The following is a 24,221-nucleotide window of genomic DNA, read 5'->3' as shown; positions in this document are numbered from 1 at the left end:
TTCCCTCAACATGACAGACCTGGGTTCAAGTTTTACAACTCAGACGTGTGCTTTTTGAGCTGGGTGGCTGCTCCTCTTGGCCTGGGTTTCCCGCACCTGGAGATGGATGACCTGCGTTGATGACACCCTCCCCCCCTTCCACCACCAGGAGTTAGCTGGAGCCTGCCCACAGCAGGCGCGTAGGAGATGCTTGTTGAACAGGGTCCTTTGCACCTCCTCCCAGCACCCGGCCTTACCTGCTTACAGCCCCCACTTCCCTCTCCTCGTGAAAAGAGCATTCCCTGCCTGGGGGCCATGGAGCCAGGGGCGGAGCAAGTGTCCTGAGCGCTGATCCTGCCATGGGCACCAGTGGGCAGTGGGTGCCCACTTCAACTTCCTTCTCCCTGCCCCCAGCACCCCTCACCCAGTTTGGGAAGCTGAGACATTGATCCCCGCCCCCCCGCCGTCCCCCACCATCAGGCTGGCTTCACCCACCACCCTGATGGCGAAAAGGGTAGGCCCTAGGGGACAGGGAGGCATCAGGGTCCTCTGGCCCCTGGACCCTTGCACCACTCTGCCTCATCCATTCCCTTATTGAACACCTACTATACGCACAGCCCTACGCTAGGCACTGGGGGACACAGCAATGAATAAAGCAGAGAAAAAATCATCCTCGTGAAGCTGACATGTGAGTGGGAGAGATGGCCGCCGTGGAATCAGGCAGCTACAACTGAGGGTGATCTGGGCTGTGATGGGGGACCCCGGGGGTTGGAGGCAGGGGGTCCCAGAGGACCCCCTGAGCCAGCTTGGGCAGGGAAAGGGGGTGGCCAAGGAAGGCTTCCAAGAAGCATGAGATCTAAGAATGAATAGAAGTGAGACGTTCGCTCGGGTGAAGAGCAGGGGACACTGTGTGCCAGGGAGGGGGTACACCCGTGCAGAGCCGCCTCCCACCCCACACAGAGAGAGAGGCAAGAACACTATGATGCCACACGGACTCAAACAGCGAGGTCCTGGAATAACCACTGAGCAGCACGTTAGGGGAAGGGAGGAGAAAGAGACTAGAAAGAGATATTCACAGCGTGCCAACGACGTGCCGGGTGGTGGGGACCTCTTGGAGACCGATGACCGGCCACTTAGACGCTGTGGGGAGGCACAAGCAGCTGTAGGTGGCAGAGAGGTCCAAGCTGAGATTGAAGGGATTAAGAAGGGGTGAGGCGGATGAGTGAGTGGAACAGTATTCTAGGTAGTGGGAACAGCAGGGGACACCGGATCTTCAGGACCTTCAGCTCCACTCCATCACTCTGGGGGTTCAGCCACTTGCACGCAGCCCAGCCGTCTCCCACCTGGACCAGGGCAGTCCCTCCTCCCAGGTACATGGGCGCCCCCCCTCCCCCATATCCTGCAGTCTGCAGCTCACTGCAGCCGGAGGAGGCCAAAGTCCCTGCCAAGCTTGGCCTCTGTTTGAGCAGCTGCCCGGGTCACCCTAGCCCCGCCTGGCTGAGTCAGGCCTGGCGTACCCTGGAAGGAACTGCCTGCCAATCAGGTCTGGTAGGCACCGGGCCGGCAGCAGGCTCCAGGCAGCCGGGGCAGGGCCTTTACCTGCAAGGGTCTTCGAAGCAGCCTTTCGACCCAGACAGGGCTTCGAATCACTGGGCTCACAGCCCCCACCGGCTTCCTTGCGACATCAATCACCTCCCGCAAGGGCCTGGGGCTCTGTGTGCTCCCCATGTCTGTGCCTGTGCTGAGCCTGGCCACAAGTTCTCATGGAGCAGATGAGGAAATGGAGATTCAGAGAGGTTGAGAGATTCACCCTGGGTCCCACAGCCTGGCCCGGGCTGGGGCTCTGTCGGTGTTTAGGAACAAACATTTCAGGGGCAGGCTCCCTGGGTAACAGATCTGGAATCACAGATCTGACGCTGACTCGCACCAGGTGAAACCGGGCAAGTGGCTCTGCCCCTCTGGGCCTCAGTTTTCTCATCTGTAAAAGGGTGGTGGGGACGGCACCCCTATGTGGGAAGGGGAATGGCAAGTGCAAAGTTGGAGCCACGCTCTAGTGTTCAGAGGCCATGGAGGAGGTGGGCAGCTGTCGTGGGGGAGCGGAGGGAGGTGCCAAGGGCGAATCATGCGCCGCCTCTCGTGGGCCTTGGGGAGGACTTTGACTTTGACCCTGAATGAGGTGGGAGCCATGGAGGATTCTAAGCAGAAGAGGGACCTGATCTGACTCTGGTGTTCCCAGGCTCCTCTGGACGCTGAAGGGAGAACTGACTGTAAGGGGTGAGGGCGGGAGCCGGAGACCAGGTATGAGGGGGTCTGGGCTGGAAAGGGGAGAAACCCGCCAATCTTTGCCCGCCTCCATGTTCCTTGTCCAGCCTGGCTCCCAGAAGCCCAAAGGCGAGGCCGGGACTTTAGCCCAGGAGGCTGCTGGTTGGGGTGAGGGTGACATGGGGTGGGGCCCGGCAGAGAGTGATGGGCGGGGTCACAACCGGCAGCTCCCAGGTCCAAGTGGCTGGACCACTCAGGCAAGTGTGTGGGCTGCTGACAGATACGCATGTCACATGCCAGGCTGGGAGCAGCCCTGCCGAGCCCTCATTAGCTGGGGGCTGAGTGGCAGGGAATGAGGGTCCCTCTCCAGTCCAAGCCTCCCTCCTCTGGGGGTCGGGGCGGGCTGGAGAATTCGCTAAGACGCTGCCCTAGGACTGGGAGAGGGACCTCTGGGGAGACGTTTGAGACCACAAGTAAACAAGACATCCCCACATCCTCCTTCCAGTAGAAGCAGCCGGGCCAGCCCAGCCACCTGGATCGGCTCACTCTGGCCCCAGTCACATCACCAAGCCCCTCAGAGCCCCGCCGGACCGCTCTGCTTCAATCACCCTGGACTGGAGCACATCCCACAGCGGCCTCGGAGACCCCTGCGATCACTCAGGCCTGGGCAAGCGTCTGAACACCTCCATGCCTCAGTTTACCCGTCTGTAAAATGGGGACACGATCGTCCCTTCTGAGCCTGTGAATTGCAGGGCTGTGCCCAGTAAATGCTTGAGACCATACTTATTCTGGATCATTGCGGCGATTGATCCGCGGGCAGAAGGAGCGTCCCCCGGACTCCGACACCCCCGGCCGCGGTCCCGGGGCCTCTCCTTCCCTGCGCCCTTGAGAGCCTCAGTTTCCCCAACTCAGCCCCCCTCCCCCCCACCCCCGGGCGCGGAGGCGCCTGGGGCCCCGGCGCCCCTCCGGCCGGCAGGGGCAGCACTGAGGCGCCGGGCACACCCGGAAGGGCCCCGCCTCCCGCCCCGGCCCCGCCCACAGCCCGGGCAGCCCAGAACCGGGAGGCGGCGGCGGCGGCGGCGGCGACCGCGGCCGGGACGGTGGCGGCGGTGGCGGCGGGGACGGTGCGCGCGGCGGCATGGCGGCCGCCGAGCGCCGCGCCTTCGCGCACAAGATCAACAGGTAGCGCGGCCGCCCGCACGTGTCCGAGCCCCGCCCCGGGGCGGCCCAGGTGCCCCCCATTCAAGCCCCTTCCGCCTTGGCCAGGTCCGGCCCAGCGCCGGGGGCGGCGGGAGGCGGGCAGGGCGGCGGGGGTCCCCCCTGGGGCGGCGGCGGGGCTGCGGGTGCGATGGCGGCTGTGCTGAGGTCCGCCCCGGGAGCCGGGTGGGACGCGTGGGGGCGTGGCCGGGGGGGCCTTCCTGGAGGAGGCGGCGGAGGGCAAGCGTGGGTCACCGGAGCCCTCCGAGTCTAGTCCTTCCCGGGTCTCCGAGCCCTAGGGCGTGGGAGAGGGAGGGGCCTTTGCGACCCACCCTCTTGCCTGGCGCCGGGTTGGGATGCTCCGGGCGCCGGGATTTGGGGACGGGGATGGTGCTCTCGGAGGCCTCTGAGGCCCCTCTGGAAGTTTCCCGTGCTCTTCCCCCACTGTCAGCGTCCCAGTGTCAGCGTCCCGTGCCCAGCTGTCTGGGGAGCAGGGGACAGCTGTGGATGCCCCCCCGCCCCCAGCCCTGCTTCAGGCTCTCCCAGCACCGGCTGGAAGCGCTGGAGATGGATGGGCGATTGAATGCAGGGAGTGGGGGCTGGGGACCGAACCAGCTGGTGGGCAGACGGGGGAGGGGACAGGCGCCAGGCGCTGGGGGATCCATTTCCGTGGCCACTGGAGATTGTGAGACAGTCTGCGAGGGGGGGAGGTCACACTAGGGCGCAACAGCTGCTCCCCCTCTTTGCCTCCATAGCCAGTCAGAGACTGCCCAGGGGTCCTCTCCACAGGGGACCTGTCTTGGCCACGCCCAAGTGAAAGGGCACCCTGTGGCTCCAGAGCTGGCCTGATGGAGACGCAAGAGAAGATCCCACCCTTGGGGACAGATACGGTGGGACAGATGGAGGAGTAGCTCAATAAAATAGATTATATGTTAATGATAAGTGCTGTGAGGACAAACCAGGCGGGAAAACGAGATGGAGAGGATGGGAGCCCTTTTAGATATGGGAGGCTGATCAGGAAGGCTGGGATGATAAGGGGACATTTGAGCAAAGATCTGAAGGTGAGGGAGGCATCCATGCCCAAACATGGAGGAGGAAATGCAATCCAAACACAGGGAAAGGCAAGTGCAAAGGCCCTGGGGCAGGAGCAGGCTTAGTGTATGTATATCATCTGAGGCTGGCAGCCAGTCTGGAGCTGAGTAAGGAAGGGGACAGCGGGAGCAGATCTTGCAGCGCTTTGTGGGTTGTGGCGAGGACTTTAACTTGTATGCCGAGTGAGATGGGGGTCATGAAGAGTTCTGAACACAGAGGTAACCAGGTGTCAGGAGCATAGTGGTCTGACAATTTTTATGTTCTGATATCTTTTTTTAAAAAAAAATTTTTTTTAATGTTTTATTTATTTTTAGGAGAGAGAGAGACAGCGTGAGCAGGGGAGGGTCAGAGAGAGAGGGAGTCACAGGCTGAAACAGGCTCCAGGCTCTGAGCTGGCAGTCAGCACAGAGCCCGACGCGGGGCTCGAACCCATGAACTGCGAGATCATGACCTAAGCGAAAGTTGGACGCTTAACCGACTAAGCCACCCAGGCGCCCCTGTTCTGATATCTTTATATCCCTGCATTGTCTTCTCTGTGCTGGCCTTTGGGATATCTGAACCCATTTCTTTGCCACTCAGTCTCTGTCCTTGGGTCCTGGCTTTTTCACTCAAATAAGTAAGAGAAGTCCTAGGTCCTGCCCTGGGGAACAGATACTGTAGAGCCCAGGGTAAGAAGAGCAGAGAATGATCCTGGGGCCCCAGTGAACCACAAGCAAATGACTCAAGTCTTCCAGGCATCCTCTGACAGGGTCTCTGTTGCAGCCCAGTGGACACCCAGGTCTAATGCTCAAGACCTGGACCTATATTCATCTATTCATGCATTCAGTCATTCATTCCACAATGCCATGTTAACCCAAATATTAAACAGTCCCCCAGTTTCCTAATGAATAGGTTCTAAGAAAAAAAGAAAAAAGAAAAGAAAAGAAAAGATTTTGGGGGAGATAACTTAAAACCACAAATTCTTTTTTTTCTTAATGTTTTATTTTTTTTTTTATTTTTAAAATATTTTTATTTATTTCTAGGAGAGAGAGAGAGAGACAATGTGAGCAGGGGAGGGTCAGGGAGAGGGAGACACAGACTCTGAAACAGGCTCCAGGCTCTGAGCTGGCAGTCAGCACAGAGCCCGACGCGGGGCTCGAACCCACGAACCGCGAGATCATGGCCTAAGCGAAAGTCGGACGCTTAACTGACTAAGCCACCCAGGCGCCCCTGTTTTATTTCTGACAGAGTGAGAGAGAGGGACAGTGTGAGCAGAGGAAGGTCAGAGAGGGAGGGAGACACAGAATCTGAAGCAGGCTCCAGGCTCTGAGCTGGCTGTCAGCACAGAGCCTGACGTGGGGCTCGAACCCATGAATCATGAGATCATGACTTGAGCTGAAGTTGGAGGCTTAACCAGCTAAGCCACCTAAGTGCCCCAGGCTCAGTGCAGAGCCCAACAGGGGGCTTGATCCCATGACCCTGAGCCGAAATCAAGAGTCGTACGCTTCACCCACCAGGCCAGCCGGGGACCCCGTAGGTCTAACTGTTGCAAGCGGGAATCACTGTCTTTACATCACTCTCGAGGGTCTCTCACAGGGACAGCTTGCAGCCCCCAAGTTCAGAAGAATCTCAGAAACCATACCTTTTCCTGCCCTCACCTCCCCACTTCTTCCAGACGTTTGGCAGGAGCACTTTCCTTCTGCCCCCAGCCTGTCTGACTTGGGACAGTTGGCATTTCTCACTTAAAGAAACAGTGACTTGTTAGAAGGCAACAGATAGGCATTGAAAATTCCACAGGCGTCTCTGGGATTTCACGGAAATGTCTCCCTCCCACTTGTGTCCCCAAACATATCTACAAACGTGAGCACATGCATCTATTGCTACTTTTTTTTTTACCTTTTCAAAAAATCACGATATTCGACATGCGTTGAGAAAAGTGCAAAATTTAAAAAGTAGTTATAAGTGGTGGGGGGTGGGGGTGAGGGCGCCTGTTGGGTGCAGTCACTGGAGCATGGGACTCTTGAGCTCAGAGCTGTGGGCTCAAGCCCCACGTTGGGGGTAGTTAACTTTAAAAAACAAAACAACAGCAAGAAAACAGTAAACGCCCAGGGAAGAAAGTCACTTGGGTTGAGGCAAGGTTGGCTTCCATCTCCTGGGCCACCCAGCCTCGCAGTCCCTCCTGATCTGCCCCAGTTCGGTCCCTCGGGGACCTCCCGTGCTGAGGGCAGCCCCTGTTCCTTCCTCATTTGCCTTACGGCACGGGTTGGCTTTGCCTGTTTAGTAGAATGTCCCAGAAACGGGATTGCGGGAGATGCCTAGTGCTGTGTGCCGCACGTCACCCGACACAGTGCCAAGCACCAGGGCTCATCTGTGCCGTTGTCCAGGATCGGGTCCCTCCTTTTCCGTTGCCGCATACTATTTCCCAGCCAGATCCTCTGTCGATGAACACGGGAGTCCGTCCTGACCGGGGCTGCCGTGGACGTTCTCCGCCGCTCGACTCCTCTGCGCCACCGAGAAACTGCTCGATTGGCAGATCTTCCGCTTTGCTTGATGATTACAGACAGTTTTCCAAAGGGGTTCCCCCAGCAGCAGATGAGAGTTCCTGTCGCTTCACATCCTTACTGGCAGGCAGATTCTGTGTCTTTAAAATGTTCTGGCCGCCCAGGAAGGCGAGGGGTGGGTATAAAGAGGAACACTGTGGTTTTATAAGGGATCCCTGTTCTTCCCTTGCCTTTTTTTTTTTTTAATTTGTAATGTGTATTTATTTATTTTTAATGTTTTATTTATTTCTGAGAGAGAGAGAGAGAAAGAGACAGCGTGAGCAGGGGAGGGTCAGAGAGAGAGGGAGACACAGAATCTGAAACAGGCTCCAGGCTCTGAGCTGTCAGCACAAAACCCGACGCGGGGCTCGAACCCACGAACCGTGAGATCATGACCTGAGCCGAAGTTGGACACTTAACCGACTGAGCCACCCAGGTGTCCCCCCTTGCTTTTTTTTAAATTGTTTTTTTCTTCTTTTTTAAGTTTTATTTATTTACTTTGAGAGGAAAGAGAGCCCAGAAAGAGAGGGAATTGGGGGTGACTCCCAGGCGTGAGTCCTGAGCACCCCACAGGGCGGGGCTGCCCTTAGTGAGACGGGAGGATGCTGGGAAGGTGGGTTATGGTCAAGCCGCCTGCACGACCCCCCGGTGGGCGTGCAAAGGAGCAGGCACAGAGTGGACTCAGGGGTCGGCATTGTTTGGATGGTGCCGAAAACTGGGGGCCGGAAGGGACCGCTGTGGGGGGTGAGTGTGGACACGGAAGGGGCAGGCTGAGCTCCCGTTCTTGGCCCTGCTCCCCAACACGGGCGGTGTGGAACGCCAGTGCTGGAGGGCACAGACTCTGGCCCATATCAGGGTTTGATTGTGGCCGTCTCCTGCGCTCCGCTCTGTGACGCCGAGTGCCTTACGACCCCTCTCGGAGCCTCACTCCCTTTTGGCCGAAAAAGCAGGGCCAGAAATTCCAGTTTCTCGGGCTCCTTTTGAGGCAACATGGTGACAGCAAGCCTTAAGTGAGCACTTACTGTGTGCCAAGCCCTTTGCTCAGAGCAGTTCAGTAAGGTATGGGTATTAGGGGGGCGCCTGGGTGGCTTAGTCGGTTAAGCGTCCGACTTTCGCTTAGGTCATGATCTCACAGTTCGTGGGTTCGAGCCCCGCGTCGGGCTCTGTGCTGATTGCAAGCTCAGAGCCTGGAGCCTGTTTCAGTCTGTGACTCCCTCTCTCTCTGACCCTCCCCTGCTCACGCTGTCTCTCTCTCTCTCTCTCTCTCTCTCTCTCTCCTAGAAATAAATAAAACATTAAAAAAAAAAAAGGTATGGGTATTAGGGCACCCAGGGGGGCTCAGTCGGTTGAGCGTCCAATTACAGCTCAGGTCAGGATCTTGCAGCTCACAAGTTCGAGCCCCACATCGGGCTCTGTGCTGACAGCTCGGAGCCTGGAGCCTGCTTCGGATTCTGTGTCTCCCTCTCTCTCTGTTCTTCCCCCGCTGTGCTCTCTCTCCGTCTCTCAAAAGTATATACGTAGATATTTGAAACATTTATTGAGTAGCTCCTCTGTGCGGGGCTATTGCTGGGACCTTTATGGGGACACATAGCCCTTCCCCTGGCTTCATAGAGACCCCGCAGAGACCTGGGTCTAGGAGCGCAGAGCCCAGCATTAGAGTCTTGCACCTGCTCTACGTTTTGCCTGGGATATTCTTCCCCAGGTAACTGTGTGGCTCTCTCTCCCTCCCCTCCCTCTAAGCTCAGTTGAAGGAATTGCGTGCCTGGGGGACCCCTCCCCCCCAGTCCCAGATTCCTGTGCTGGCCCCCTCCCCTGGGGGTCTTGCCTCTTCACCCTCATCCTCACTGACTGTGAAGGCCCGCACACATACAGGTGGCCCAGGAAGGCCCCTGCACGGACCTTGGTTACTGGGTGGGCCCTGCGAGTCCTGCTGGCCTCGTACACGTGCTGGGCCTGGTGTCCGACCCCCGAGAGTGAGGTGCGCGGTGCCCCCTGAATGCCACGCCCCCTGCTCGGCTCTGCACAGCAGCCCTGTGAGGTCACTTCAAGCACAGATGGATAAACTGAGGCTCAGAGGCAGGAGCATCTTGTCCAAAGCCCCATAGCAGGGGTGGGACGGGGCGCCCATTCTGGATGGGAGGCAGGGTGGGCGCTGGTCCCCCAGGTGAGGGAGCAGAGGCCGGGAACCAGGGGGCCAGCCAGCCAGGACCCCTGGTGGGTGCCAGGGATGAAGAAGGATCTGTGACCCTCCTGGCCTGTGCCCTGCGGGGAGCAATTCCATCCACGTGCTTAGTGGGGGTTGGGAGGGCCCCCACCCAGCTTGGGGGGAGCCTGGGACCCCTAGGCTGAGATCTGTGGATCCTGAGGTCTGTGGCCTGGGTTTTCTTCTTGGAGAAGGGATTTATTGGCCCAAAGTGGAGTTCTCCGGGCCTCACTGCCCAAGTGTTTGTGTCCCCAGCGGCCCCCTTCTGTCCCCGCAGGACGGTGGCTGCGGAGGTGCGGAAGCAGGTGTCCCGGGAGCGCAGTGGCTCTCCCCACTCCAGCAGACGCAGCAGCGGCTCCTTGGGGGTACGTGTTTGGGAGGGGACCTCCCTGCCAGGGCCCGCTCTCTGGCCGCCCGTGGGGGTCCTCTCTGCTGGGGCTTGGTCACACCCGGCCCTCCCACTAGTGCCCGGAAGGGCTGTCCCCACCCTCTTTCCCCGGGAGTGGGGAGGGCAGTCTCCTCGCTGCAGCCCCGTGGGTGGTCACCCTGATGTCGCCCCACGTCCTGCTGCCTGGACCACCCAGATGGGGACCGGGACTGGGAGGGGGTGGGGGATGGGAGGTACTTCCAGCTGCAGGGGAGAGGGAGGGAGCCTTAGGAATTGTCTGTCTTCGCGCAGCCCACATGCCTTTCCTTCCAGCAGAGCCCTGCCCCTCCAGGACCGGGTGTGACTTCCTGCTTGGAAAGAGGGGCGGGGCGGGGCCGTGCTGGGATGCGGGTAGAGTCTGAGGTCGCTGTCTCCCTAGGTCCTCATAGCTCCAACACTCTCCATGGCTCCCACTGCCCTCTTACCCGATCCCGAGCCCACACTCACCCCCAGTTCTCAGCCCCCAGGGCGGCGGCCACAGCTGCTTTGCTCCCACCCAGGTCCCACTGACTGAAGTCGTTGAGCCCCTGGACTTTGAGGATGTGCTCCTGAGCCGGCCCCCAGATGCTGAGCCTGGGCCCCTCCGGGACCTGGCCGAGTTCCCAGCGGATGACCTCGAGCTCCTGCTCCAGCCCCGCGAATGCCGGACCACGGAGCCTGGGATCCCCGAGGAAGGGTGTGTCCAGCCCCACAGCCTCCCCGTCTGGAACTCAGTTCTGCCTCCCTGGCCCCCCTCGGCACCCCCTTCCCACCAAGGTCCAGTGGCCCCAAGTTCAACTGCTTGAACTTGAACGCAGCTGGGCTGCGGGGCCTTGGCCAAGTTACCCTCCCTCTCTGAGCTTCCATGTCCACATCTCTGTAACAGGCAGAAGGGTAGGACCCACCTCAGGCCACTGGAAAGATGAACACCTTGTCCTGCCTCTGTTTACCCTGATTTTATTTTGTGCAGGAAGCTGGATGCCCAGGTGAGGGCGGCAGTGGAGATGTACACAGAGGATTGGATCATCGCCCATAGGAGGTGGGTCTGGCCCCGGGCAGGTGGGGTGGGGGCGGGGGTTGGGCAGCTCGGGGTAGAGGGGCAAGAAGCCAGGAGGTCGGAGCCCAGAAGAGCCCATTGGACCAGTCTTCCTGTTTATCCGCCCACTGTCCCTGTAAGGACAGCTGGACTTCTGGTGTATTGCAGGGTGGGTGTGCCCTTCCCCCCAGCTACCCACCCTGCCCTGCCTCCTCCCAGGTACCAGCACCTGAGCGCAGCCTACAGCCCTATCACCACGGAGACGCAGCGAGAGCGGCAAAAGGGCCTCACCCGCCAAGTCTTTGAGCAGGACACTTCTGGGGATGAGAAGTCCGGCCCAGAGGACTCGGTGAGGGAGCCCCGGGCAAGGGTCACCTCACGGGTATATGTTTGAGCTCCGGCCCCAGCTCTCAGTCACATGTGATGGAAAGTGATCCAAACAGCCTTGACTCCAAAAGGAAATGTATTAGGCCCGTGAAAGTTAAGGGTAATAATTATAAACATTTATTAAACGCCTAGTGTGTACCAAGTGCTTTATGCTGGTCCTCATCTTTCATCCTGTGAGGCAGGGCAACACCCGTTTTGCTGATAAGAAACCGAGGCCCAGGGCCCAGCTGGTTAAGCATCTGGCTTCGGCTCAGAGCGTGATCTCACGGTGTATGAGTTCGAGCCCCGCGTTGGGGCTCTGTGCTGACAGCCCAGAGCTGGGAGCCTGTTTCAGATTCTGTGTCTTCATCTCTCTCTCTGCCCCTTTCTCACTCACGCTCTGTTTCTCTCTCAAAAATAAATGTTTAAAAGAAAAAAAAGGCACAGCAACGTGATTAGGAGAACATCACCGGCCTCCTGGGTCTTGAAGCCTAAATTTTGTCAGCCAGCATTCACTGGCGCCTACTTTATCCCAACGAGAATCTTACCAAGAATTATTGTTATCATTCCCGTTGTTACTATTTTTAGATGTAGATGGGGAAACTGAGGGCCTTGGAGTTGGGTTCTGGGACACAGGGTCACAGAGCCGAGTGGGAATGTGAACCAGGGTAGCCTGGCTCTGGCCATAGCCAAGTGTAGGAGATGAGGGCAGGGCCCTGGGCCGGTGATCAAGGAAGACCCACTGGGAAGACCTCTCGCTCCCCTGACAACAGTGAGCAAAGCACCACGGAAAGCTCTCATTGGCCCAGCCCAGACACGGCCTTACTTTGCCACCAATCCCGGGACCCGCAGATACTGTGTTCTGATTGGCCTGATGAGTAGGTTTAGAAGTAGCGTTCCCCCAACAGCGGTAAAGGAGGGGCAGAAGGTTCTAGAAAGAGGCTTAGCAAAGCCTCAAAGTGACCCTTGTAGTGGTAACCCCACCCCTTGGCCCTCAGCTTTCCCATCCATAGATTGGGCATGAGGACAGTCTCCCTTGAGTGGGGTGAAGGTGCATCCAGCTGGCGCTCAGTGCTTGTGCATTCTCCACGGGCAGGATGACCCCCGGCACTCCTCAGGCTCCCCGGATGACACCCCTCGAAGCAGCGGGGCCTCCGGCATCTTCGACCTGAGGAATCTGGCTGCCGACTCACTGCTGCCCTCGCTGCTGGAGCGCACAGCCCCGGAAGACGTGGACCGACGGAACGAGGCCTTGCGGCGCCAGCACCGGCCCCGTGCCCTGCTGACCCTCTACCCGGCACCCGATGAGGTGGGTGCCCACAGGCCCTGAGGCCAACACCCATGAGACCGACCCTGTGTATTGTCCCACCAACACTCACTGGATGTCTATTGTATATTCTGTTTTTTAATTCAGTTCTTTTTATTGGATACCTACTACACGCCCTTATATTTATTCAGCCAGCACTTACTGGATACCTACCATGTACCACTATATTCATTCAACCAATACTTAACGTATGCCTCTCTATAGCCCTTTCTCTTTTTTTTAAAAAATTTTTTAAATGTTTTTATTTATTTCTAGGAGAGAGAGAGAGAGACAGCGTGAGCAGGGGAGGGTCAGAGAGAGAGGGAGTCATAGACTGAAACAGGCTCCAGGCTCTGAGCTGGCAGTCAGCACAGAGCCCGACGCGGGGCCCGAACCCACGAACCGCGAGATCATGACCTAAGCGAAAGTCGGACGCTTAACCGACTAAGCCACCCAGGCGCCCCATCTGTAGCCGTTTCTTTAATCAAACAATTGAATTGGGGCGCCTGGGGGCTCAGTCTGTTGAGTGTGCGACTCTTGGTTTTGGCTCAGGTCATGATCATGGGATGGAGCCTCATGTTTGGCTCTGTGCTGAGCATGGGGGCTGCATAAGATTCTGTCTCTCTCGTGGGCACTTGGCTCAGTCAAGTGTCCGACCTCTGCTCAGATCATGATCTCGTGGCCCATGCAGGGTTCAAGCCCTGCATCAGGCTCTGATGCTGACAGTTCAGAGCCTGGAGCCTGCTTTGGATTCTGTGCCTCCCCCTCTCTCTGCCCCTCCTCCAATCTCTCTCTCTCAAAAATAAAACATTAAAAGAATTTTTTTTTAATTTTTTTAATGTTTTATTTATTTCTAGGAGAGAGAGAGAGAGAAAGACAGCGTGAGCAGGGGAGGGTCAGAGAGAGAGGGAGTCACAGACTGAAACAGGCTCCAGGCTCTGAGCTGGCAGTCAGCACAGAGCCCGACGCGGGGCTCGAACCCATGAACTGCGAGATCATGACCTGAGTGAAAGTCGGACGCTTAACCGACTAAGCCACCCAGGCGCCCCTTAAAAGAATTTTTTTAAAGGCTCTCTCTCTTCCCCTATGCCATTCTCTCCTGCTCATGCTCTCTCTCAAGAATAATTAATATAAAAAACAATTTAATCAAACTGATATTTATTGAGCACCTACTATATATGACTATATTTATCCAACTAACATTTATCGGGCCCCTAGTGTGTACCATGTATTTTTATGCAGTGGCTTTTGTTTTATATATACTCTTATATTTATCCACCCAGCATTTATTGGGCACTTAATAAATATACTTCTCTGTTCAACTAATGTCAATTGTATACCTATTGTATAGTCCTTTATTTAAAAAAAAATTTGTTTAATGTTTACCCATTTTTGAGAGAGAGAGAGAGAGAGAGAGCCAGCAGATGGGGGTGCAGAAAGAGAGGGAGACACAGAATCTAAAATGGGCTCAAGGCTCTGAGCTGTTAGCACGGAGCCCGACGCAGGGCTCGAACTCATGAGCTGCAAGATCATGACCTGAGCCAAAGTCAGACACTCAACCGACTGAGCCACCCAGGCGCCTTTATAGTCCGTCCTTTATTTAATCAAAAAGCATTTAAGCAATTAATATGTCTCCATTACCCGTATTTATCCAATCAACTTTTTTTGTTTTTTTTTATTAAGTAATCTCTCTGCTCAACTCAGGGCTCGAACTCACCACCCTGAGACCAAGAGTTGCATCTCCACTGACCGAGCCAGCCAGTCGCCCCTGCCCAATCAACTTTTATTGGGAACCTAGTGTATACACCTATGTTTTCATTCAGCCACGTACCGAGTGCTTACTGTATACTCCTATGTTTATTCAACAGTATTTATTGGGAGCCTAGTATCTATCCGACGTGTGTCTAGTCAGTATTAATCTAGTGTTTCCTGTGTATGTTTGTGTTTATCCTACTAACTTTGAGTAGGTACCTACTGTATACTTCTGTATTTGCTTGACCCACATGTATGGCAAGTGCTGGAGGAATAGCCATGACTAGGTTAGACTCCGTCCCTGCCTTCAGAGGTCACAGGTGATGGAGGAGAGACCCTCCTGCCACGAAACTGCAATCCAGGTGCAGGGATGTCATGCTGAGTGGCCGGTAATTGGCCCTCACCCGATGCCCTGTGTCCCAGCCACGTGGCCCTTTGCAGTAAATAGGGCGTCGTGAGCACCCGGACCAGGTGCTTGCTCCGGCCTCAGGGGGTCAGGAAGTGGCAGCCAAGCCGTGGCCTGGACGATGCCAAGGAGGGGAGAGGAAGGGTATTCCGGCCTGGGGACGCGGGAGGTGTCCGCGCACAGAGACAGGAACTGAAAGGAAGTTAAGTCGGGCGGGGGGCAGAGCCGGCCGCGGGCCCCGCGTTGCCGGCGCTTCCTAACGGCCGGGCCCGGCTGCCCTCCCCGGTTCTTTGCAGGATGAGGCCGTGGAGCGCTGCAGCCGCCCCGAGCCGCCCCGCGAGCACTTTGGACAGAGGATCCTGGTCAAATGTCTGTCGCTGAAGTAAGTGTGCTGACCCAGGCGTCCCTCCAGACCCGCGAGGCCCCACGTGGGTTGTGGGGTGGGCGCACCCTTGGGGCCCCGCTCCTCAAGCCCCACATGCGGCCCCGCGACCCACGAGGTCGTCCGTGCGCTTTGACGTGGCAAACAAGACTTCCGTTTCTCGTTATTCAAAGCCACCTGGTCCTTTTTTTGTTTTTAATTTTTTTTAATGTTTTTTTATTTATTTCTGAGAGAGAGAGAGAGAGAGAGAGAGACAGCTGAGCAGGGGAGGGTCAGAGAGAGAGGGAGACACAGAATCTGAAACAGGCTCCAGGCTCTGAGCTGTCAGCACAGAGCCCGACGCGGGGCTCGAACCCACGAACCGTGAGATCATGACCTGAGCGAAAGTCGGACGCTTGACCGACTGAGCCACCCAGGTGCTCCAAAAGCCACTCAGTCCTTAAGCGCCAGCTCTGTGCCAGGCTGTGTTCTCAGCCCTGCACGTATATGACCCCTTGTCTTCACTACAACCTTGTGAGGTAGGTGCAGGCGGGGAAACTGAGGCACAGAGCGGGAGTCCCTGGACCTGAAGTCACGTGACTTAGGAGGCCCGAATCGGGTCCTCGCTCTGCCAGGACCCCGGCCGGAGGGGGCGCCGGGGACCCTGGACCTGGCCTCCAGCTGACCGAGGCCCCCTCCACATCAGCCCCCCGGGAAGCGGCCAGAAGTGCGTGGGAATGGAGCTGAACAGGATGTGGCCTTGGACCCGAGCCCAGCCCTGCCCCTCCCCACCCCGAGTTCCTGCCTGGATGGGGGCAGGAAAAGGAGGCCCGGGTCTGGCCTGAGGCCCGGGTGGGCCGCCCGTCCCAAGCATGAGGGCTGGGAATATCCAGTCATTCGACAATCACTACCGACTATGTCCCCGACCTGTGACCGTGGATGAGCACACAGGGCCCTCTAGGTGGGAGGACAGGGCGCACCCAAAGGCCGGGAGACGTTGGGGAATGAGGCCAAGAGGTGGGCGGGGCTGGGCCCTATAGGATTTTGTTTTCCCTGCATGCGGGAGCCTCACATTTTAAGTTGTTTTTTTATTTAATGTTTATTTTATTTTTAGAGAGAGAGAGAGAGACAGAGAGTGAGCAGGGAAGGGGCAGAGAGAGAGGGAGATACAGATTCTGAAACAGGCTCCAGGCTCCGAGCTGTCAGCACAGAGCCCAACGCGGGGCTCGAACCCATGAACCGTGAGATCATGACCTGAGCTGAAGTCGGACGCTTAACCGACTGAGCCCCCCAGGCACCCCTATAATTTTAAGTTTTAAGATACTTCCTTAGGACCCGCATGGTGAGTGGGGGCCAGAGGAGCAGAGTAAGATGGGCAGGTGGTTACAGGGACTGTGCAGGCGAGCAAAGATGGGTGCTCATCCCTGGGTGGCAGAGGGCACCCCAGAGGGTGGGGCACAGGGAGGTCCAGGAGTTGAGAATTTCTCGAGGCGGGGCACTCTGGTGGCAAAAGCTTCCTCCATCCCATCTGCGGAAGGGCCATATTTTCGGGGGAAAGGCTCTGTGTGAGTTATGGGTTGGGGGGGGCTTCATGCCTCAGTTTCCCCATTTGCAACATGGGACAGGCCTTTCCTCCAAGCCTGTAAGCAGCAATTCTTTGTGGCCCAATGGAAATTAGATGCCTCCCCCCCCCACGATGCACCAAGGCCGGACCGGATCTCAAGAGGGAGCGGGGTGTATGGATGGTGGGGGTATTAGGGCCCACAGACTCTGCCAGAGAGTCCCCGTTCACTGTAGGTTTGAAATCGAAATTGAGCCCATCTTTGGCATCTTGGCCCTGTATGATGTGCGGGAGAAAAAGAAGGTAGGAGCCCGTTTCTTCCCTTTCTTACCTCGACCCTCCTCCTTGGTGCATGGCAGTGGGCTTCCTGGAGGTGGTGGCCCAACTGCCGTTTGTGTCTGCAGATCTCAGAAAACTTCTACTTTGACCTGAACTCAGACTCCATGAAGGGGCTACTGCGGGCTCATGGCACCCATCCTGCCATCTCCACCCTGGCCCGCTCTGCTATCTTCTCCGTGACCTACCCCTCGCCCGATATCTTCCTGGTCATCAAGGTGCTCGCGGGGGCTGGGCCAGGGGGAGATAACGGTAAACGCAGTGTGGGTGCTGCTCTCATGGAGGAAGATGGACATGTCATCAAGAAGGGCGATGAGGGTGTTGTGGGGGAACACGGGCAGCTGGGCAAGGCCAGAAGAGCCTCCTCATACAACCCAAATGGGGAGAAATCACAGAGGGCTTCCGTGGAGAGGTGACTGCCAGGCCGAGACCCACGAGTGGGGCGGCCTGGGGAGAAACAGCATCCAGGCACATGCAGATGAACATTTGAAACTTTTTTTTTTTTTAATTTTTTTTTTAATGTTTTATTTATTTCTAGGAGAGAGAGAGAGAGAGAGACAGCGTGAGCAGGGGAGGGTCAGAGAGAGAGGGAGTCACAGACTGAAGCAGGCTCCAGGCTCTGAGCTGGCAGTCAGCACAGAGCCCGACGCGGGGCTTGAACCCACGAACTGCGAGATCATGATCTAAGCGAAAGTCGGACGCTTAACCGACTAAGCCACCCAGGCGCCCCTTGAAACTTTTTTTAAGTTGGGAGTTTGTTCAGTTTGTTAGGGGAAGAAAGACCTAGTTGGCACATTTGTGTGAGATTTTCTGTTGCTAGGAGCGATCTCAAATTTCCTTCCCCAAAACGTTCTCTTAGGTTACGCTAATGGGAATAACTGAGCACGTACAGGCAGGCACTGCTCATGGTCAGTCAGGGTTCCCAGGGGTTCACACCTTGAATCCTCACAGTCCCAGGAAGTGGGGGTTGCCAGGGTCCCCATTTTACAGATGGGGAAACTGAAGCACACAGTGGGTTAGGGACCTGCTCAGGCTCCCATAACCTCCAGGTGGTCCCAATTGGAGTCCAGCCATGCTTGGAGTGGCCTCTGTTTATACTAACAAAAGTATAAAAGTAGGGAAAATATGGAGACTTGGGTTTGGAGTGGGTTCAAAGGATGGGGAGGGGCGGCCGGCTGGGCAGGCCAGCTTCTATTGCTCAATCCCGAGGACAGTGGGAACCATGGGAGGTGTTGGAGCGCGAGCCCTAGCTGGATGGAGGGCCCAGGAGGGGTCCAGGTGATTGGGTGGGAATGGGGTGGGAGGCTGGGGTCCCGGCAGCACCTCACGGGCCCCGCTTGCCCCCCAGCTGGAGAAGGTGTTGCAGCAGGGGGACGTCAGCGAGTGCTGCGAGCCGTACATGGTGATGAAGGAGGCCGACACGGCCAAGGTAGGTGCGCGGAGGCTGAGCATGCCCGGGAAAGGTTTTCCGGGCAGGGGCACATCCTGGGTTCAGGGGCACTGAGCATGTGGGCGGTGTGTGTGGGGGTCTCCCCACAGAACAAAGAGAAGCTGGAGAAGCTGCGCCTGGCGGCCGAGCAGTTCTGCACCCGCCTGGGCCGCTACCGCATGCCCTTCGCCTGGACCGCCGTGCACTTGGCCAACATCGTGAGCAGCGCTGGGCAGACGGACCGCGACTCGGACTCCGAGGGCGGTGAGGAGGCGGGGCTGGCAGGCCAGGGGCGGGGCTACTGGGGAGCGGGAGGTGCGCCCTCTGCTGGCTCGACTTGGTACAACGTTGAGCCTCCGTGTCTCCCGGGGCCACCCCTCCTGTCTTTCATCTCGGCCGCCTCCATCACTGTCACCACTTCCCCTAGAGCGCCGACCCGCCTGGACTGACCGCCGCCGTCGGGGGCCCCAGGATCGTACGAGTAGTGGGGATGACACCTGCAGCTTCTCCGGATTCCGCCCAGCCACGCTAACCGTCACCAATTTCTTTAAGCAGGCAGGTGTCCTGGCCGTGGGGCCCGAGGGAGGAGTGCCCAGGCACAAACCCCTGTTACCCCGCTGTGGGCGCACAGGCCCCGGGGACCCAGTTTACGTGCGCCTGTCCTGTGCAGGAAGCCGAGCGGCTCAGTGACGAGGACCTCTTCAAGTTCCTGGCTGACATGCGACGCCCATCTTCTCTACTGCGGCGCCTGCGGCCCGTGACTGGTGCGTGGTCCACCTTCTGAGTGAGAGGTGTCACATTCACGCAGTCACTCAACAACCCCAAACTGAGGACCTGCTGTGCCAGACCCTGGGGACCTAGTGGTGACCATGATGATGGGAGTCATTGACAAGAAACATAATAAGACAGTGGGGCAAATGGGGGACATGGTGGCGGTGGGGACATGGGTCCCCAGGGCAGAGGTGATCAAATGTGGGGGCAAGATACAGCAATTGAGGGTGACCGATGGCCGTTGCACCTAAAGGACAGCCACTAGAGGGCATCATGGAGAAGTCAGAGCTCTGATCCTGAAGCCTGGTGAGGGTGGGGTGGGGCAGGGCGGGGCTGGGAGGCTCCCAGGCAGGTGCAGACCCCCCACTCCCTCCCCAGCCCAACTCAAGATCGACATCTCTCCGGCCCCTGAGAACCCACACTTCTGCCTCTCCCCGGAGCTGCTTCATGTCAAGCCCTACCCCGACCCCAGGGGCCGGCCCACCAAGGAGATCCTGGAGTTCCCGGCCCGGGAGGTCTATGCCCCACACACCAGCTACAGGTACGGCCTCCAGGGCCCAGCTGGGCACCTGAACGGGGGGCGGGGGGGACTCTTGCATCCTGCAAGGCAAGGTACCCTTTCTCCCAGATGCACAGACACGCAGAATGAGATACCACTACTCTGCTTTAATGGGGGGAGGGTACGCGTAACGGGTCACGTGTCCTGCCTCCACGGCTCTACGATGGGGCCGCGTCCTCTGCCTGTGTCCCCGCCCGTTCCGTCTCTGCTCCCTGGCCAGAAGCCCCCTGGCTGACTGTGGCGGACAGGCGGCTCCTTGTGCATGGTCCGCACGGGGCACGGAAGGGTCCCTCGGTGTGTGACTGGTCCTCAGTTGCACCCAGGCAGGCTCAGGCTGGAAGCGCCGCCGTGTGGAGTCTGGGAGGGCGATCCGGCTCAACCGAGGCCCAGGGGCCCCCACCCAGCTGCCCTGCGCCCCCGCTCTCGAGCTGTCCTGGGCGTCCCGCCCCCGCCAGGCTCACCTCTCCTGGATCTGGCGCAGCCGGTGCTGCTGTGCTGCTAACTCCTGCTGCTGTCGCTGCACGTGGCCTGTGAGGGCCCACATGACGTGGCTCTGCTCGTCAGCGTGGGCCTGTGCAGTCAGGACCGAAACCTCAGCTGGGGCCGCCTCACCCCCGTCCCCTGACCCCACCTGGCACTGTCCGCCCCTCGGCTGTCTCTGTGGGACGTAACCATTCACTGCTACTCTTTGACCTCCACTTCCCCGTCTGTTAAAGGGGGATGAGATAGGACTCGCTTCGTGGGATCGTTAAGAATATACTACGGATTATTCAAGGGCAGGGCTGGGTAGTTCCTGGGCGCTGCAGAAATAGAACCCAGTAACTCCAATCGTACACAGTCGTTGAGTAACTTCGTACCCACTGCTGAGTCTTTTATCTGTACGGAGTCCCTGGCTCCGCTTTGAAACATCAGCCGTCATGCTTGTTTGCAAATGGGGAAACGGAGGCATGGGAGGGGGCAGGAGTTTGGCCCAAGGTCAGATAGGTTGGAGGCGGTGGCAGTGGGAGACAGACCTGGGGATGACCCGGGGACTCAAGGTTCAGAAGCAAGTTCTGCCTGGGAAATCAGCCTCAACTCCACCGGGGCTGGGAGCCTCTTACCTTTAAGGCCTCAAATTCTTGTTGGGCATGACTCAGCCAGGCTCCCCTCAGCTGGACTTCTAGCCGCTGCATGCTCTCCCAGAGCGCCTGCTGTCCCCGGGCCGCCTCCCCTAGAGCCTGCGCTGTGGCCTCTGCTTGAAGCTTTAGGGCGTCTTCTTCCACCTGATCAATAAATAGGGGATGTTCGTAGAATGACCAGCTTATCTTCGTTTGCCTGGGATTTGCCTCATTTTAAGGAAGGGGTCCCTGTATTCCAGCGGGGCCTTGAGCAAAGGCTCTTGGACTCTTGGGCAAACCCAGACCGTCGGTTACTTTAGACAAGTCTGCCGCACACTCCTATCCACCCCGCAGTGCCCCACGTGCAGTGCCCACCTGCATCTCCAGTAGGCTTGTGCGGAGCTCCTGGGCTGCATCCCGGCCCCGGCTGACCTCCTGCCCCAGAAGCCCCAGTGCGTGGCCATAGAGGCCCACGCTGTGCCCAGCCTTTGTCAGCCGTGCCTCTGTGGCCCTGTATACGCTGTTGAGGGCCTGACCCAGCTGCAGGGTCCCGTGGAAGAGTAGGGTCAGCTCCTCATGTTGCGCTGGCTCCAGGCTCCCCACGGGGGCTGCAGAGGTGGGTCGGAGCCCGGTTGCCAGGACGCAGAGGAGGAACAGCGCGAGCATGGGCATGGCTGAGGCTCTGAGGGTGTGGCCACGGCGCCACCGCCACCACCTTTTATGCCCTGACAGCCCCTTAACCCGCGGTCAATCGTTAACCGGCCAGCTGTGCGCCCCGTGTTGCGCAAGGGGCTGGCGGTGGTGTGACCATTGCATCAGGCGAACGTCTGGCTAGGCCACGCTGAGATCACGCCGGCTGGGGCTTGGGGCCAGGTGTGGGCTGCGGGCACCGGGAGAGCACCAGCCCGGGCCCTGCTGGGGGAACTGTGGCTCTGAGCCTCAGTTTCTCCGCCTGTGGAAGGGATGACAATGTCCAGTGATAGGACAGCAGCAGCAGATCGCTGATGGTTTGCCCAGACGGGTTTTCAGCTGCCATTATGGTAGCTGGCTCCTCACTCCCCGCCCGTGGGCCTGTGGTGCTGGGGTCTGGGTTGGCCTGGTTGAAAGCTGGGGGTGGGGGGGGAGCGTAGGGTACAGGTGGTGGAGACTCTCCCAAGGCCACACAGCCTGGCTCCAGGACCCACGTGTGCCCCGGACCAATGCTAAGTGCCATTTTGCTCCCTGGTTGAATGTGGGCACGCGCCTCTTTTTCCTGCCTGTAAATGGGAGTGACGTTCATCCCCAGCTCTTCGGCTGCTTAGAGAAGTAAATGTGTTGTTTCACACTGAGCGCTTGGAACAGAGCTGGGCATGCGGCAGGCTCCACGTTAACGTCTGGCACGATCATTGTCACTGTCACGGTTTTATCACTGCTGGTATTTAAGCTGGGAGGCTCAGGGCCCCCATTATACAGACAGGGAATCAGAGGCCCAGAGGGAGGGTGGGGCTCGCACAGAGTTTTCCCTGGGGGAGAGAGAGGCAGAACTCTGCTGTTAGCCCAGCCCCACTTCTGATTCTGGCCTGTTTCTCCACCTGAGAGACAAGCCTCATAACCCCAGTGGCTTCTCCCGGGGGAAGGGCGGTCAGGCCTCTGAGCCCAGGGAGGGCCGGGTCGCCCAGGTGGCCACCTGGGCCACTTTTTGGAACTCTGAGCCTGAGCACCCAGCTGTCCCTGCTTGGCCCCTCCCCATGCCTCATAGTGCCCCCGAAGTCCCTCTGTGTTCTCGCCATCTGCACTGTCCCCCCATCTGTGCTCTGAGGGTGTCCGTCTGTCCCCCATGCTCTGCCAGTCGCATCTCCCGCCTGGTGCCCCAGCTGCATGGCCGCTGTCCCCCCGGGTCCCCGGCTGGGCTTGTGCCAGCAGCCCAGCATCTCCTGTCCCCCTGATGCCCCCCTGTCCCCACAGGAACCTGCTGTACGTGTACCCGCACAGCCTCAACTTCAGCAGCCGCCAGGGCTCCGTGCGCAACCTCACCGTGCGCGTGCAGTATATGGCGGGCGAGGACCCCGGCCAGGCCCTGCCGGTCAGTGGCCGGGCCTGGGGGAGGATGGCGGGGCATCGTGGGCAGGACGTCCCCGGTGGGCCCCTCATGTACACCCTCCCCCAGGTCATCTTTGGCAAGTCCAGCTGCAGCGAATTCACCCGGGAGGCCTTCACGCCGGTGGTCTACCACAACAAGTACGCGGGGGCGGGGGGCAGGGCAGAGGAGGGATGGGGGCCGAGGAGGGATGGGGCAGAGGAGGGGGGAAGCCACTTCCGGGAGAGCTAATGAGGGAACTGGAGGCGGGGGGCCAGGCGGCACGGGGATCGCACGCCCGGGAGGGGTGGGCAGGGCGAGGGGCTCGCAGTCCCCAGCGGAACCCCCCTGCCAGGTCCCCAGAGTTCTACGAGGAGTTCAAGCTGCGCCTTCCGGCCTGCGTGACCGAGAACCACCACCTGCTGTTCACCTTCTACCATGTCAGCTGCCAGCCCCGGCCGGGCACGGCCCTGGAGACGCCTGTGGGCTTTACGGTGAATTTCCCGGCCGCCCTCACCCCCGCGCCCCCACCCTGCTCGCCCCTGCGCGGCCCCGGAGCTGACCCCCGGCCTCCCCCCAGTGGATCCCGCTGCTGCAGCACGGCCGCCTGAGGACCGGCCCCTTCTGCCTCCCCGTGTCCGTGGACCAGCTCCCGCCCAGCTACTCCGTGCTCACTCCAGACGTACGTGCCCTGGTCCCTGCCCCACCGCCCCGAGCCTTGTCCCCCGATGACACTCCTGGGCTCCCCTCCCGTCTCGTGCCCTGCCTTCCTTCCCATCAGGCCCCTGGGGACACTTGTTGTCCTCTGTTACAACCTCCAGGGCCCCTCGTCACCCCCATTACTGCTCCATGTGTCCCTCTCTGTCCCCCACTTGCCTCTCACCGCCCCCCACCCCCTGGCCTTTGCACTCACTGTTCCCCATTGCCTTTCTGGCCTGGTTCCCCTTTAGCAATCCTGCGTCCCCTCTTGACCACGATCGCCCCAGTAGTGCTCCCAGGGCCCATCACCCCATTAATGCTGTCACCTTCCCACGTACCCTTGAGCCGTCATTAATGCTCTGCGGGCCTTAAGTCCTCTCGAGTGCCCTTTTCCCGATTCATTCCCTTCGATAACATTCCCCCCGGGCCTCCTTTCTCTGTTCCTCCGTTAGTGTCCTGGGCTTGCAGCCTCCCCAGGGAACCCCTACAGTGCCCCCTCCCATCTGCACCCCCCTGGGCTGGGCAGGGGGCCCAGCCGCTCCCCCAGGTGGGGCAGTGCTCCAGCCACAGTGTTGCAAAGGCTGCTCAGTGCGCTCAGTGTGGGAGGGCGGGCCGGTCCCCACCTGGCGCGTTCCTCCTGCAGGTGGCGCTGCCGGGCATGCGCTGGGTGGACGGTCACAAGGGCGTGTTCAGCGTGGAGCTCACTGCTGTGTCCTCTGTGCACCCCCAGGTAGGGGTTGGGGGGGACCCAGGAGCCCGGCCCTGGGGTTGAGCAACAGCTGCCGCTGACCAGGGAGGCCTGGCCTCGGGCCACGGATGGACGTGACT

The 24,221-nt window shown here is 58.9% G+C and overlaps 2 protein-coding genes across 3 annotated transcripts in view; one reads left to right on the top strand and one right to left on the bottom strand.

Annotated features, from left to right (window-relative positions):
• Positions 1–3,359: 3,359 nt before the first annotated feature.
• DOCK6 (dedicator of cytokinesis 6) overlaps positions 3,360–24,221 on the top strand; it is a 42,470-nt gene continuing 21,608 nt past the window's right edge. For both annotated transcript variants that reach the window (XM_039250983.1, XM_039250982.1), the window contains exons 1-19: positions 3,360–3,423; positions 9,530–9,617; positions 10,180–10,355; positions 10,629–10,697; positions 10,914–11,043; positions 12,157–12,369; positions 14,821–14,906; positions 16,683–16,749; positions 16,851–17,000; positions 18,131–18,211; positions 18,322–18,475; positions 18,639–18,766; positions 18,882–18,975; positions 19,361–19,523; positions 22,583–22,700; positions 22,785–22,855; positions 23,050–23,188; positions 23,275–23,376; positions 24,037–24,123. In XM_039250983.1, coding sequence (XP_039106914.1) covers positions 3,380–3,423; positions 9,530–9,617; positions 10,180–10,355; positions 10,629–10,697; positions 10,914–11,043; positions 12,157–12,369; positions 14,821–14,906; positions 16,683–16,749; positions 16,851–17,000; positions 18,131–18,211; positions 18,322–18,475; positions 18,639–18,766; positions 18,882–18,975; positions 19,361–19,523; positions 22,583–22,700; positions 22,785–22,855; positions 23,050–23,188; positions 23,275–23,376; positions 24,037–24,123 — 2,160 coding nt within the window. In that variant the 5' untranslated portion in view covers positions 3,360–3,379. The remainder of the gene's footprint in view (positions 3,424–9,529; positions 9,618–10,179; positions 10,356–10,628; positions 10,698–10,913; positions 11,044–12,156; positions 12,370–14,820; positions 14,907–16,682; positions 16,750–16,850; positions 17,001–18,130; positions 18,212–18,321; positions 18,476–18,638; positions 18,767–18,881; positions 18,976–19,360; positions 19,524–22,582; positions 22,701–22,784; positions 22,856–23,049; positions 23,189–23,274; positions 23,377–24,036; positions 24,124–24,221) is intronic.
• On the bottom strand, positions 19,629–21,320 carry ANGPTL8 (angiopoietin like 8). Its single transcript, XM_039250984.1, has 4 exons — positions 21,014–21,320; positions 20,642–20,803; positions 20,003–20,112; positions 19,629–19,898 (listed from the first exon to the last, which is right to left on the bottom strand). Exons 1-4 carry the CDS (start codon positions 21,308–21,310, stop codon positions 19,871–19,873), a joined length of 597 nt encoding a protein of 198 aa, XP_039106915.1. The 5' UTR covers positions 21,311–21,320; the 3' UTR covers positions 19,629–19,870.

Source organism: Hyaena hyaena, unplaced genomic scaffold (assembly GCF_003009895.1).
Source record: "Hyaena hyaena isolate Hyena2069 unplaced genomic scaffold, ASM300989v1 scaffold_392, whole genome shotgun sequence".
Lineage (NCBI taxonomy): Eukaryota > Metazoa > Chordata > Mammalia > Carnivora > Hyaenidae > Hyaena > Hyaena hyaena.
This window is presented reverse-complemented; position numbering and strand designations above follow the sequence as displayed.

Bases quoted from the DNA above. Each gene is read 5' to 3' on its own strand.
- ANGPTL8 (XM_039250984.1), bottom strand. From the start codon at position 21,310: ATGCCCATGCTCGCGCTGTTCCTCCTCTGCGTCCTGGCAACCGGGCTC. The intron at 20,804-21,013 runs GTGGGCACTGCA...TTTATTGATCAG, and splicing joins CAAGCCTACTGGAGATGCAG to GTGGAAGAAGACGCCCTAAA. The intron at 19,899-20,002 runs GTGAGCCTGGCG...TCGCCCTCCCAG, and splicing joins CTGCGCCAGATCCAGGAGAG to ACTCCACACGGCGGCGCTTC.